The sequence below is a fragment of the Vipera berus genome (genome assembly GCF_964194415.1).
Source record: "Vipera berus genome assembly, chromosome: W".
In the NCBI taxonomy this organism is placed as follows: domain Eukaryota; kingdom Metazoa; phylum Chordata; class Lepidosauria; order Squamata; family Viperidae; genus Vipera; species Vipera berus.
Genome location: NC_138210.1, coordinates 7,473,067 through 7,485,253, shown reverse-complemented (window position 1 = coordinate 7,485,253; position 12,187 = coordinate 7,473,067). Strand labels below are relative to the sequence as shown.

Here is a 12,187-nt window from a genome sequence, read left to right as displayed (position 1 = left end):
GGGAATGTTTGGGGGAGGGCTGGTTTGCTGAAAGCAACCGCTCTGATAGTGTTTCAAAGCTCCGGTATCTTGTTTCATGTTTTGTTTGTTTTTGTAATAAATTTGGCAGACGTATTCCAGCCTTTTGCCGTCTGTAAAGGGGTTGCCTTTTCTGCAAGGCCGGTAGCAGGCTGGTACAGAACAATTCCCAAATAAACAGAAAAAAAAGAAAAATGGAAACAAAAAAAGAAAAAAGCAACACAAGACCCATGGGGGGGGGGAAAAATATTTTTAAACCTTGAGTCACAGAAAAAATATTGCTCAGTCTTTCCATTATTTTGACAAAGAGTTAAAACTATATACCTAGAGTGGCAACATTTTTCTGCTGCAGAACAGCAAGTTTTTTGCTGCACCCTAAGTTCAATAAATCCATAGCAATTCGTCTAATTACATATATCACTACTGAATTAATCTTCATTTAGATTTGAAATATTTAAATCTACAAATAGAGATAATTTATGAACAAGTATATAAGTGTGATAAAGGTTATGATTGACATAGGAACCAGTATCAGAATGTTTATTATTATTTATTATTGGGACTTATATGCCGCCCTATCTCCCGAAGGACTCAGGGCGGCTAACAACAATAAAATACAATGATACAAAAGTTAAAAAAGAAATTAAATTAATACCCCCAATAGAATAAGTTAAAATTAAAGTTAAAAATTAAAAAACATTTTAAAATCCCTGTCAGTCCAGGTCAGCCTGATGGAAAAGAAGTGTTTTGAGGCCGCGGCGAAAGGACCGGAGATCCGGGGCCATACGGAGCTCAAGAGGAAGTTGGTTCCATAGGGCTGGCGCTCCCACAGAGAAGGCCCTCCCCCTGGGGGTCGCCAGCCGACATAGTCTAGCCGACAGCACCCTGAGGAGGCCCTCTCTGTGTGAGCGTACTGGGCGATGGGAGATCGTTCCCGGCAGCAGATGGTCCTGCAAGTATCCCGGGCCTAAGCCATGTAGGGCTTTAAAGGTAAGTACCAGCACCTTAAATCTCACCCGGAGGACAACCGGTAGCCAATGCAGCTCACGCAAGAGGGGTGTAATATGGGAGTATTGGGATGCTCCCATCACTACCCGCGCGGCCGCATTCTGCACCAGCTGAAGCTTCCGGGTGGTCTTCAAGGGCAGTGTTGTGATTCAGGGTCAGCCTGTGGGTTCGGCAGTTGGGTCGGACGAATCAGAGGAGGAGGAGGGGGGTGTTGGAGAGGCTGCTGAAGGTTTTGGAGAACTTGCTGATGAGAGCCCTCAGCCAGGCCCCTCCCACCTGGTTACGACGCAGACCCAGCTGTGTGAGCCTGACAGCGTGGATGAAGATGACCCACAGCTGGCCCTGTTCAAGGACGCCCGACGCAGGAGGCAGTCAAGCAGGAGTAAACAGAGGAAGGCAATGGGGCACCTCGGAAGGAGGCAGAGAGAAGCCACGCCCTGAACTGTTTAAAAGGGGAATGCGTGGGAGGGCTGGTTTGCTGAAGGCAACAGTTTGAATAGCTCCTGTTTCATGGTTCGTGTCTTGTTCTGTTTGCTTTTGTGTCCATAAATTTGGCAGGCTTAGTTCCAGCCTCTTGCCTTCTTGTAAAAGGGGTTGTCCCTGCCTTTTCTGCAGGGCCGGTAGCAGGCTGGTACAGAACAGTTTGCCTTCAGCCTCCCACCCCTTACTATTATTATGGAGCAGCTACGTGCTGAGAATGCAAAGCTCGCCCAGCAACTCACTTTGTTGGCAGCTCAGGTGGCTCAACTGCAAGTTCAGGTCCATGCTGCACCCCCACCATCATGCCCACCCAGAAGAAAATGCCAAGTTGCAATGCCGGATAAATTTACTGGCAATCCAGAACTGTTTCCTGCTTTCCTGGGACAATGCCAGCTCTTTATCAGCGTGAGAGCAGCTGAAGGAGTCGCCGTGCCACCCCACAGACCCCTGCAGCCCCTGTTGTGTGTGAGACCCCAGTTCAAAGGGAGGAGCCAATGGAGCTGGGTGCCGCCAGGTCTCGTTTATCGGTGACTGAAATGAACAGACGACGATCGGGGGGGTTGTGTTTTTACTGCGGGGACCCTGGGCATTTGGCTGCTTTTGCCCAAAGAAGCGACAGCGGGCATCAGTGACCGAGTCTGCCCCGAGAAAGTCCCCTACTTTTCTGTCGGGAAACGCCCCGAGCCCGATCTAGACGGTGTGATAGATCGGGCGTCCCACAACAACACTGAGCGACGTCTTTCCGATGCTGCCTGTGGACCTCCACGGCTTCTGATATTGGAGGCACGTCTGATCCTTCCTGGCAAGCCAGAGAGGATTCCAGTCCATGCCTTAATTGACTCTGGGGCCACCACAAATTTTATGGACTCAGCATTTGAGGCCAAATGGGCTGTTCCCCAGTGCCCGGAGAAACCGCCCATGTTAGTGGAGATTATCGATGGTCGAGTGCTCCTGTCTGGGCCAATTACGGCTGCCACGCAACCATTATGTATTATTTATTTTATTTATTTATTTTAATTCCATTTATATCCCGCCCTTCTCCAAAGACTCAGGGCGGCTTACAAGCTTAGCAGTAGCCTTCATTCTATGTATATGCCTGCTTATTAGGGCTTCCATACACCCCCCAAGCGGCATCATTACAAAGTCAGCTTATTGTCCCCAATAATCTGGGTCCTCATTTTACCTACCTCGGAAGGATGGAAGGCTGAGTCAACCTTGAGCCTGGTGGGATGCGAACCTGCACTAATTGCAGGCAGCTGGTGTTACTTAAGGAGGCATTAGCCCACTGCTCCACCAAGGCTCATGGCCATCAGTTCCCATGTGGAGGCCATCCAGTTCTATATCACCTCAGATCTGCATTTCCCCGTGGTCTTGGGACTGGCGTGGCTCCGGGGGCATGATCCATAGATCTATTGGTCAAAGAACTTGGTCACCTTCCCAAGCTTGCAGTGCGTGGACCACTCCCGCCATATCTGTGCCGGCCAGGTGGAGGGTTCCCCAGGGGTTTCCTTGCCTCCCGAACTGTCCGACTTTGCTGATGTGTTCAGCGAGACAGAGGCGGATCAATTACCCCCGCACAGGCCCTATGACTGCCCCATTGCTTTAGTCCCTGATGCGCCTCTCCCAGTGGGGCGTTTGTACTCCATGTCGGACCCCGAGTTGGCTGCATTGCGGGACTTTCTGGAGAAGAATTTGGCTCGCGGTTTCATCCGGCCCTCGTCCTCGCCAGTGTCTGCACCCGTGCTCTTCGTCAAAAAGAAGTCGGGCGAATTACGGCTTTGCTGCGATTGCAGAAAACTCAACGCCATCACAGTGCGCAAACGTTACCCGCCGCCCCTCATCCCCGAACTCTTGGACCGACTCCGGGAGGCTAAGATCTTCACGAAACTGGACCTGCGTGGAGCTTACAACCACGTCAGGGTTCGGCCGGGTGATGAGTGGAAGACGGCGTTTGGTACTTGTTATGGACATTTTGAGTACACGGTGATGCCGTTTGGCCTGACCAATGCCCCCGCCGTGTTTCAGCATTTCATGAACGACATTTTCCGGGATTTGTTGGATCAGTTTGTCGTGATCTACTTGGACGACATCCTGATCTACTCCCCGTCGCGTGAAGTGCACCATCAACATCTCCATCAGGTCCTGCAGCGACTCCGAGAACATTGGCTGTTTACCAAGTTGGAGAAGTGCCAGTTCTACCGGGAGACCATCGATTTCCTGGGTCACCGCATTTCTCCTGAGGGCATCGCCATGGAGCCGAGTAAGGTTGAGTCTTTGCAGAGTTGGCAACCCCCGCGTCGCGTGAAGGATGTTCAGCGACTTCTTGGGTTCTCCAACTATTACCGAACTTTCATCCCTGGGTTTGCTGCCTTGACAGCCCCCCTCACCCGGCTCCTGCAGAAGAAGACTCGGTTCCAGTGGAACGCTCCAGAACAACTGGCTTTCCAGACTTTGAAGGAAGCCTTCATGAAGGAGCCCATCTTGAAGCATCCTGACCCGCAACGGCCATTTGTCGTGGAGGCGGACGCCTCCGACATTGCCATTGGGGCGGTGTTACTCCAAGCAACGACGCCCAGCGGTACCCTCTTCCCTTGCGCGTACCATTCACGAAAACCGAACCCTTCGGAGCGCAATTATACAATCTGGGAGAAGGAGCTGCTAGCCATCAAAGTGGCGTTCGAGGCCTGGAGGCATCATCTAGAGGGAGCGCGGCATCAAATCGAGGTCCGGACGGAACATAAGAATTTGGAAAGCCTGCAGACCGCTCGGAATTTGAACCAACGCCAGATCCGGTGGTCTCTTTCCTTTGCGAGGTTCGACTTCCGGGTTCGGTACATACCTAGCGGGCACAATCAAAGAGCGGATGCTATGTCCAGGAAGCCCGAATATTCCCGAGTGGAAGACAAGCTTCTGCCCAGGACAGTGATCCCCGTCGAGTCTTTTGCTGCAGTGCGGGAGCCGGTTGATATACGGGCTCGGATCCGGGAGGCACAGCAGCAGGAGGTGTGGGTGGCTCAGTGGAAGGAGGAGGTGGGGCCAGATTCTCCTTGGACGGTCACGGATGGACTCTTGTATTATCGTGACCGGCTCTACGTTCCGGGAGGGCCACTCAGGGGACTCATCCTCAGCCAGTGTCACGATAACCCGGCGGCGGGGCATTTTGGCCTGTTCAAGACCCTGAACCTGGTCTCCCGTACCTTCTGGTGGCCCCGAGTCCGACACGACGTCCAGTCCTATGTCACTTCCTGCATCCCATGCAGGCAGGCCAAGTCAGCGACAGGGGCCCTGCCTGGATTACTGCAGCCCTTGCCGACACCCAAAAGACCCTGGGGGGCTGTGTCCATGGACTTTCTGACGGATTTACCCCCGTCCTCTGGTTTTATGACAGTGTATGTGGTGGTGGACATGCTGACCAAGATGGCGCATTTCATCCCCTGTCGTGGCTTACCGTCAGCCCGCGCCACTAGTCGTTTGTTCATTCAGGTGTTTCGGCTGCACGGCCTCCCTGATAGAGTCGTCTCTGACGGGGGAACCGAGAAGGTCATCGGTATTCTGGAACAATATCTGCGCTGCTACTTCAATCTGCAGCAAAACAATTGGGTGGACTATCTGGCCATAGCTGAGTTTGCATTCAACAATTTGCAGGACACCTCCACACAGATGACACCGTTCTTGGCCAATGTGGGATATCACCCTTGGTTTTTCCCCCTCTCTCCCGTGGACTCACCGGAGCCAGCAGCGAACGACTTCATGGCAGAGTTACAGGCGATCCATCGATTGGTGCGACGTCAGTTAGAGAAGGCCAAGGCCGATTACAAAAGGTTTGCTGATCGGTCAAGACGGGATACGCCTCCACTATCGGTGGGAGATCGGGTCTGGTTGTCCACCAGGAACCTACCGTCAACAGGGCCGGTGAGAAAGTTAGATCACTGATATTTAGGACCGTTCCCAATCGAGGCTGTCATCAATCCAGTCGCCTATCGCTTAACTCTGCCATGTTCCCTGCGCATGCACCCAGTCTTTCATCGGTCTCTGTTGGTCCCCAAGCAACCGGCCTGTCCACTCCGCCGAGCGGAACCTCCCCCATCAGGACTTTGTGATGGAGACAGCACCCCCGAGTACGAGGTCGCCAGCATCAGGGACTCCCGTTGGCTGAAAGGTCGTTTCCAGTACCTGATTGAATGGAAAGGTTACGGACCAGAGGACTTCACCTGGGAGGACGCGACCGCCGTTCATGCCCCTGCTTTGGTGTCCGCTTTTCATGAACAATTTCCATCCCGACCGCATCCGGATCGGCAGACCCGGGGGAAGGGCCCTGCGGTGCGGGATAGTGTTGTGATTCAGGGTCAGCCTGTGGGTTCGGCAGTTGGGTCGGACGATTCAGAGGAGGAGGAGGGGGGTGTTGGAGAGGTTGCTGAAGGTTTTGGAGAGCTTGCTGATGAGAGCCCTCAGCCAGGCCCCTCCCACCTGGTTACGACGCAGACCCAACTGTGTGAGCCTGACAGCGTGGATGAAGATGACCCATAGCTGGCCCTGTTCAAGGACGCCCGACGCAGGAGGCAGTGAATCAGGAGTAAACAGAGGAAGACCATGGGGCACCTCGGAAGGAGGCAGAGAGAAGCCACGCCCTGAACTGTGGGGAATGCGTGGGAGGGCTGGTTTGCTGAAGGCAACCATTTGAATAGCTCCTGTTTCATGGTTCGTGTCTTGTTCTGTTTGCTTTTGTGTCCATAAATTTGGCAGGCTTAGTTCCAGCCTCTTGCCTTCTTGTAAAAGGGGTTGTCCCTGCCTTTTCTGCAGGGCTGGTAGCAGGCTGGTACAGAACAGGGAGCCCCATGTAGAGAGCATTGCAGTAATCTATACGGGAGGTAACGAGTGCGTGAGTGACCGTACGTAGGGCATCTCGGTCCAGATAGGGGTGCAACTGGCGCACCAGGCGAACCTGGGCAAATGCCCCCCTGGCCACGACTCCAATAAGATCTTCAAAACTGAGTCGTGAATCCAGAAGGACGCCTAAATTGTGCGCCCTATGAACGGGAGGTAACACCTCTCCTCCCATAACCAAAGATGGAACCTCTTGGACTAAACGAGATGCCGGTACGTAAAGCCACTCAGTCTTGGCTGGGTTCAGCTGGAGCCTGTTCTTCCCCATCCAAATCCGTACCGCTTCCAGGCAACGGGACATTACGTCGAGGGCATCACTGGGTTGGTTCGGGGTGGAGATGAAAAGCTGGGTATCATCAGCATATTGATGATACCTCACCCCGAAACCACGGATGATCTCACCCAGCGGCTTCATATAGATGTTGAACAGGAGGGGCGAGAATACCGACCCCTGAGGCACCCCACAACTAAGGGGCCTAGGGGCTGACCTCTGCCCCCCTGCCAACACCGTCTGCGAACGGCCCGAGAGGTAGGAGGAGAACCACCCTAAAACGGTGCCTCCCACTCCCAACCCCTCAAGACGTCGCAGCAAGATACCATGGTCGATGGTATCAAAAGCCGCTGAGAGATCTAATAGGACCAGGACAGAGGAATAACACCTATCTCGGGCCCGCCAGAGATCATCCACCAGCGCGACCAATGCCGTCTCCATGCTGTACCCGGGCCTGAAACCCGATTGGTACGGATCCAGATACTCAGTTTCCTCCAGGACCAAAGGGAGCTGCCGTGCCACCACGCTCTCAACAACCTTCGCAAGAAAGCGAAGGTTGGAGACAGGACGAAAGTTATTTAAAATAGCTGGATCCAAGGCAGGTTTCTTGAGTAGGGGCCTTACCACCGCCTCTTTCAAGGTGGCAGGAAAGCACCCCTCACTCAAGGAAGCATTGATAACTGCTAGGAGCCAGCCTTGCATAACCTCCCGAGCCGCATAAACCAGCCAGGAGGGACACGGGTCCAGCAAACACATGGCGGCACTTAATTTCCCCATGATCCTGTCCACTTCATCCGGAGTCACAGGGTCAAACTCTTCCCAAATGTTCTCGGCCAAACCCATCGCTTCCCCCTCGTCAGATACTGCCCAGTCAGAGTCCAGACCAGCCCGAATCTGAGCGATTTTATCCACCAGATACTCACTAAATTCCTTGGCCCGTCCCCGCAAGGGGTCCTCTCCCGTTCCTTGATTTAAAAGGGAACGGGTCACCCTAAACAGGGCGGCCGGGCGGTTATCTGCGGACGCAATGAGGGTGGCGAAGTAAGCACGCTTCGCCACCTCCATTGCCACAAGATAAGATCTAGAAAAGGATCTTAACTGTGTTTGGTCAGACTCGGACCGACTGGATCTCCAAATGCTCTCTAGGCCCCTTCTCCGACGCTTCATCTCCCGCAGGTCCACGGAAAACCAAGGAGCGAGCCGGGATCTGCGCCGGGTCAGAGGCCGCAAAGGCAAAACGCGGTCGAGAGCCCCCGAAGCAGCCCGTTGCCAGGCGTCAACTAAGGTCTCGACCGGGCTGTGGGAAAGGGAGGTAGGAATCAATCCAAGCGCCGTCTGGAACCTATCTGGGTCCATCAGGCAAGATGTTCTTGTTCTCCCCTTCCTTTTCACAAGACCAACACAAATTTCCTTCCCTACATTATACTGAAAAAGCTTTATATGCTTTCCAACTCAGAAAACATAATACCATCTTATGACAGGGCAAACATAGCATCTCATAAAAGAGCCGTGGTGGCGTAGTGGTTAGAATACAGTATTGCAGGCTAACTCACTGCTCACTCCAAGAGTTCGATTCTGAACGGCTCAAGGTTGACTCAGCCTTCCATCCTTCCAAGGTTGGTAAAATGAGGACCCAGATTGTTGGGGGCAATATGGTGACTCTGTAAACTGCTTAGAGAGGGCTGTAAAGCACTATAAAGTGGTATATAAGTCTTATTGCTATTGCTGCATGCTGATAGGATTCAGCTTTTATTTCCCAAGAAAATCTTTTCAATGTAATTCCATTTATATAATGGCACAACTGGTGAAAACTACACTTCATTTTTGTAAGCAAGCTTCATCAGGAAGTAAATGTAGCTACTAGATACATTTCAATTTTCTGGCTAGAACCTAAACAACATAGATGTAGCATTTTCCTTCACTGGACAAAACAAGTGACCGTGAGGTAAAATGGGCGGCCTATAAATTTTATAAATAAACAAACAATTTAAAGGTTCTAAAAGGCTGGCACACACCTACATTTTATAAAACTGTGGAAAGTATTCAGGAAAGAAAATGAAAGGGTAAGGATCAAGGAGGGCAAGAACATCCAAGCAGAAGGCCAAGATGAACCTTCTGTTATCATCCTCTCTCTAATGAACCCTGAATATATGCTGAAACCCAAGATCGTATTCAATGAGGTAACAAATAGTTTAGCTAAACTGGCTTAATTGATAGAATTTGGAAATCTATATTTGTGATTCTGCAATTCCTTGCTTTGCTGCATTTCTCTTTCCCCAATAATTTCCTGTCTTATATCTAGTGATACATTGGTTTAATAGGAAGTTTAAAATTAAAACTTCACATTTATATAACTACCCCTTACTGTGGTTTCTTACATATTTTTGCCATATGAATTTACATATTATGTGCTTAATTGGTTCATAATCACTTAAGGTATTTGCCACTACAAAAGCCAATGATTGACACCATAAACATGTAATTCTAACTCCACATATAGGTTGTTATATCTACATTAGATCGAACTATCCAGCATATAGATCATGTTGGAATCATGTTAGCACATGGTAAATAGCAACAAGTATCATAACGGAATTTTATGATATGAACACTCCTGAGAGCTCGGGATTCTGCCTTTAAGGCAGGGAACAGGGACACATACAGAGAGGCCAGGGCGAATCTTAGAAGAGGCATTAGGATGGCAAAACAGCAATATAAACACAAGGTGGAGAACCACTTAGCAGACAACAATCCGAGGCAAGCGTGGCAGGGACTGCAGCACTTAACCAACTACAAGGGCAGTAGGAGGAGCATGGTTAACACCGATGCCTCGTTGGCTGAGGAGCTGAATATCTTCTTCGCTCGCTACGAGGTAAAAAGACCAGATCCTGTTGCCTCTGCTGGCCGGCCTTCTGATTTTCAGCAACTCACCCTATCTGAAGACCAAGTGAGAACTGTATTGAAGGCTGTGAATCCCAGCAAAGCCGCAGGCCCAGATGGGGTGCTGGGGATATTGGTTAAGAATTGTGCCGACCAATTAGCAGGGGTCCTGACAAGGATTTTTAACATCTCCTTGCAAACAGCATGTGTACCATCGTGCTTGAAAGCAGCTACCATTGTTCCAGTCCCCAAGAAAACTGCAGTTGAGTGCCTGAATGACTACAGACCTGTTGCATTAACGTCTTTAGTCATGAAATGCTTCGAAAGACTGGTTCTCCAACATCTCAGGACATGCCTCCCACTGGATTTCAATAAACATCAATTTGCCTCCAGGGGGAACAGGTCGACAGACGATGTCATAGCTACTACTTTACACTCTGTAGCAAGTCATCTTGAGAAACCTGGAAACTATGTCAGGATGTTTTTTGTTGATTATAGCTCGGCTTTCAACACCATTTTGCCAAGCACTCTCATTGAAAAGCTGACTGACTTGAAATTTTCCCCCTCCATCTGTGATTGGATTCAAGACTTTCTTAGGGACCGGTTACAAACAGTGAGGGTCGGGTCTGCTTTGTCCACCCCCCTGAAGCTTTGCACTGGCTCACCACAGGGCTGCATGCTTAGCCCCTACCTGTACTCTTTGTACACATATGACTGTGTATCATCCAACCCATCTACTGCGATAATTAAGTTCGCAGATGATACTACCATGGTGGGTCTTATTACAGGTGGGGATGAGACAGCATACAGGGCGGAGGTACAAAAACTATCCATATGGTGTTGTAACAACAACATTGGCAAGACGAAAGAGATGGTGCTAGACTTCCAGAGGAAAAAGGAGGAACCTGCCCCACTTTACATCAGGGAGGACTGTGTGGAGAGAGTTTCCTCCTTTAAATTTCTGGGAGTCTACCTCTGAGAAGATCTGACCTGGAAAGTTAATACAACCCAGGTGGCCAGAAAGGCCCAACAGACTCTTCACTTTCTCAGGGTCTTGTGGAAGAACAGGGTAGAACAACGGCTTATGACCCTCTTTTACTGGTCTACTATAGAGAGCGTCCTCTCGTATGGTATTGTGGTTTGGTATGCTGGTCTGACAGCTGCGGATAGGAAAGCATTACAGAGGGTGCTGAGCACAGCACAAGACATTGTGGGCTGTCCCCTGACACCACTGGATGATATCGCCAGGGCTCGCTGCCTTGGAAGAGTGAGGAAAATTCTCAGGGATGACTCACACCCTGGACGGTATCTCTTTATTATATTATATATTATATTATATTAATTTAATTTCTATACCGCCCTTCTCCCGAAGGACTCAGGGCGGTGAACAGGGCAATACATAAAAACAAGATACAAAAATTAAAAATTATTAAAAAGTAATTAAACAGTGCCCATAATAAATTAATACAGATTAACAGTTAAAATCCATTTATAAAATCCAACCCCATCCCATCAGGCCAGGCCAGCTTGTTCAAAGAGATGGGTTTTAAGATCGCGCCGGAAGGAGCGGAGATCGGGCGCCATCCGGAGCTCGACCGGAAGATGGTTCCAAAGATCCTACCATCCTACCTCTCCTACCATCGGGTAGGAGATACAGGAGTATAGCCAGCTGTACCAACAGGCTGAAGAACAGCTTTTATCCATGGGCTGTTAGGGTTTTGAATGGGAAATAATTTTATAAACTTTATGTATAATTGACTTGCAATGCCGGTGCGTTGTGCAATTAGCTCACATGGTGTAGTAAGATGGAGGGTTTGTGTCACTGTAAGTTGGGGGTGGGGGCACGAAGGGAGGCTCAGCCAATCTCAATGTATACATGGTTGTATTTTGACAATAAAGGTTCATTCATTCATTAATCTTCTGATATAAACTCAGAAAGAGTTTTATAAAATTAGGAAAGGTACCTAATGGTCAATTAAAATGATGTACATTGAAATAATACACAAGGCCAGATTTAAATAATTATGATTAACAAAAAAAGATAAACATTACCAATGTAATGGCTGCATCGTCTTCAGGACCAGCATATTCAAATAAAATCCGATGTCTTTCCATATCTGCAAAATATTCTTTTGCTTCTTTAGCAGTGCTCGTGCCTAAACCTAACTCAATACGAAAGAAAAAAATCTCGATATTTTAATATATATTTCTCTCTCAATCTATTACAAAGTAATTTAAAAATCACTCAAGAAGACCAACAAAGTACAGCTAAAACAGTTTACTATTAATCCAATAGTGATTATATAAAGATTTCAAAAAAATTAATCCAAATAAAATTAGTATTGCAAATGACAATTTGAAGGCAACTGAAATTAAATTTATTTCAATGTAGTTTAAAGTGTCCCCTTCATGGATTACTGCCTTGTCGTGGCGAAGGGGCTTGCGTAATTCAATGAAGCTATGAGCTATGCCGTGCAGGGCCACCCAAGACGGAAAGGTCATAGCAGAGAGTTCTGACAAAACGTGATCCACTGGAGAAGGAAATGGCAACCCACTCCAGTATTTTTGCCATGAAAACCCTATGGACAGTACCAAAAGGCAATACGATATGACGCTGGAAGATGAGCCCCTCAGGTCAGAAGGCGT

General features: G+C 49.3%; 1 protein-coding gene across 1 annotated transcript in view; it reads right to left on the bottom strand.

The window, feature by feature from the left end:
* LOC308676842 (DNA topoisomerase 2-beta-like) overlaps positions 1 to 12,187 on the bottom strand; it is a gene marked incomplete at both ends in the record, with an annotated part of 378,437 nt that overhangs the window by 256,657 nt on the left and 109,593 nt on the right. Inside the window, 1 exon segment of the mRNA XM_081342876.1 lies at positions 11,594 to 11,703. Within this exon segment, the coding sequence (XP_081199002.1) occupies positions 11,594 to 11,703 (110 nt within the window).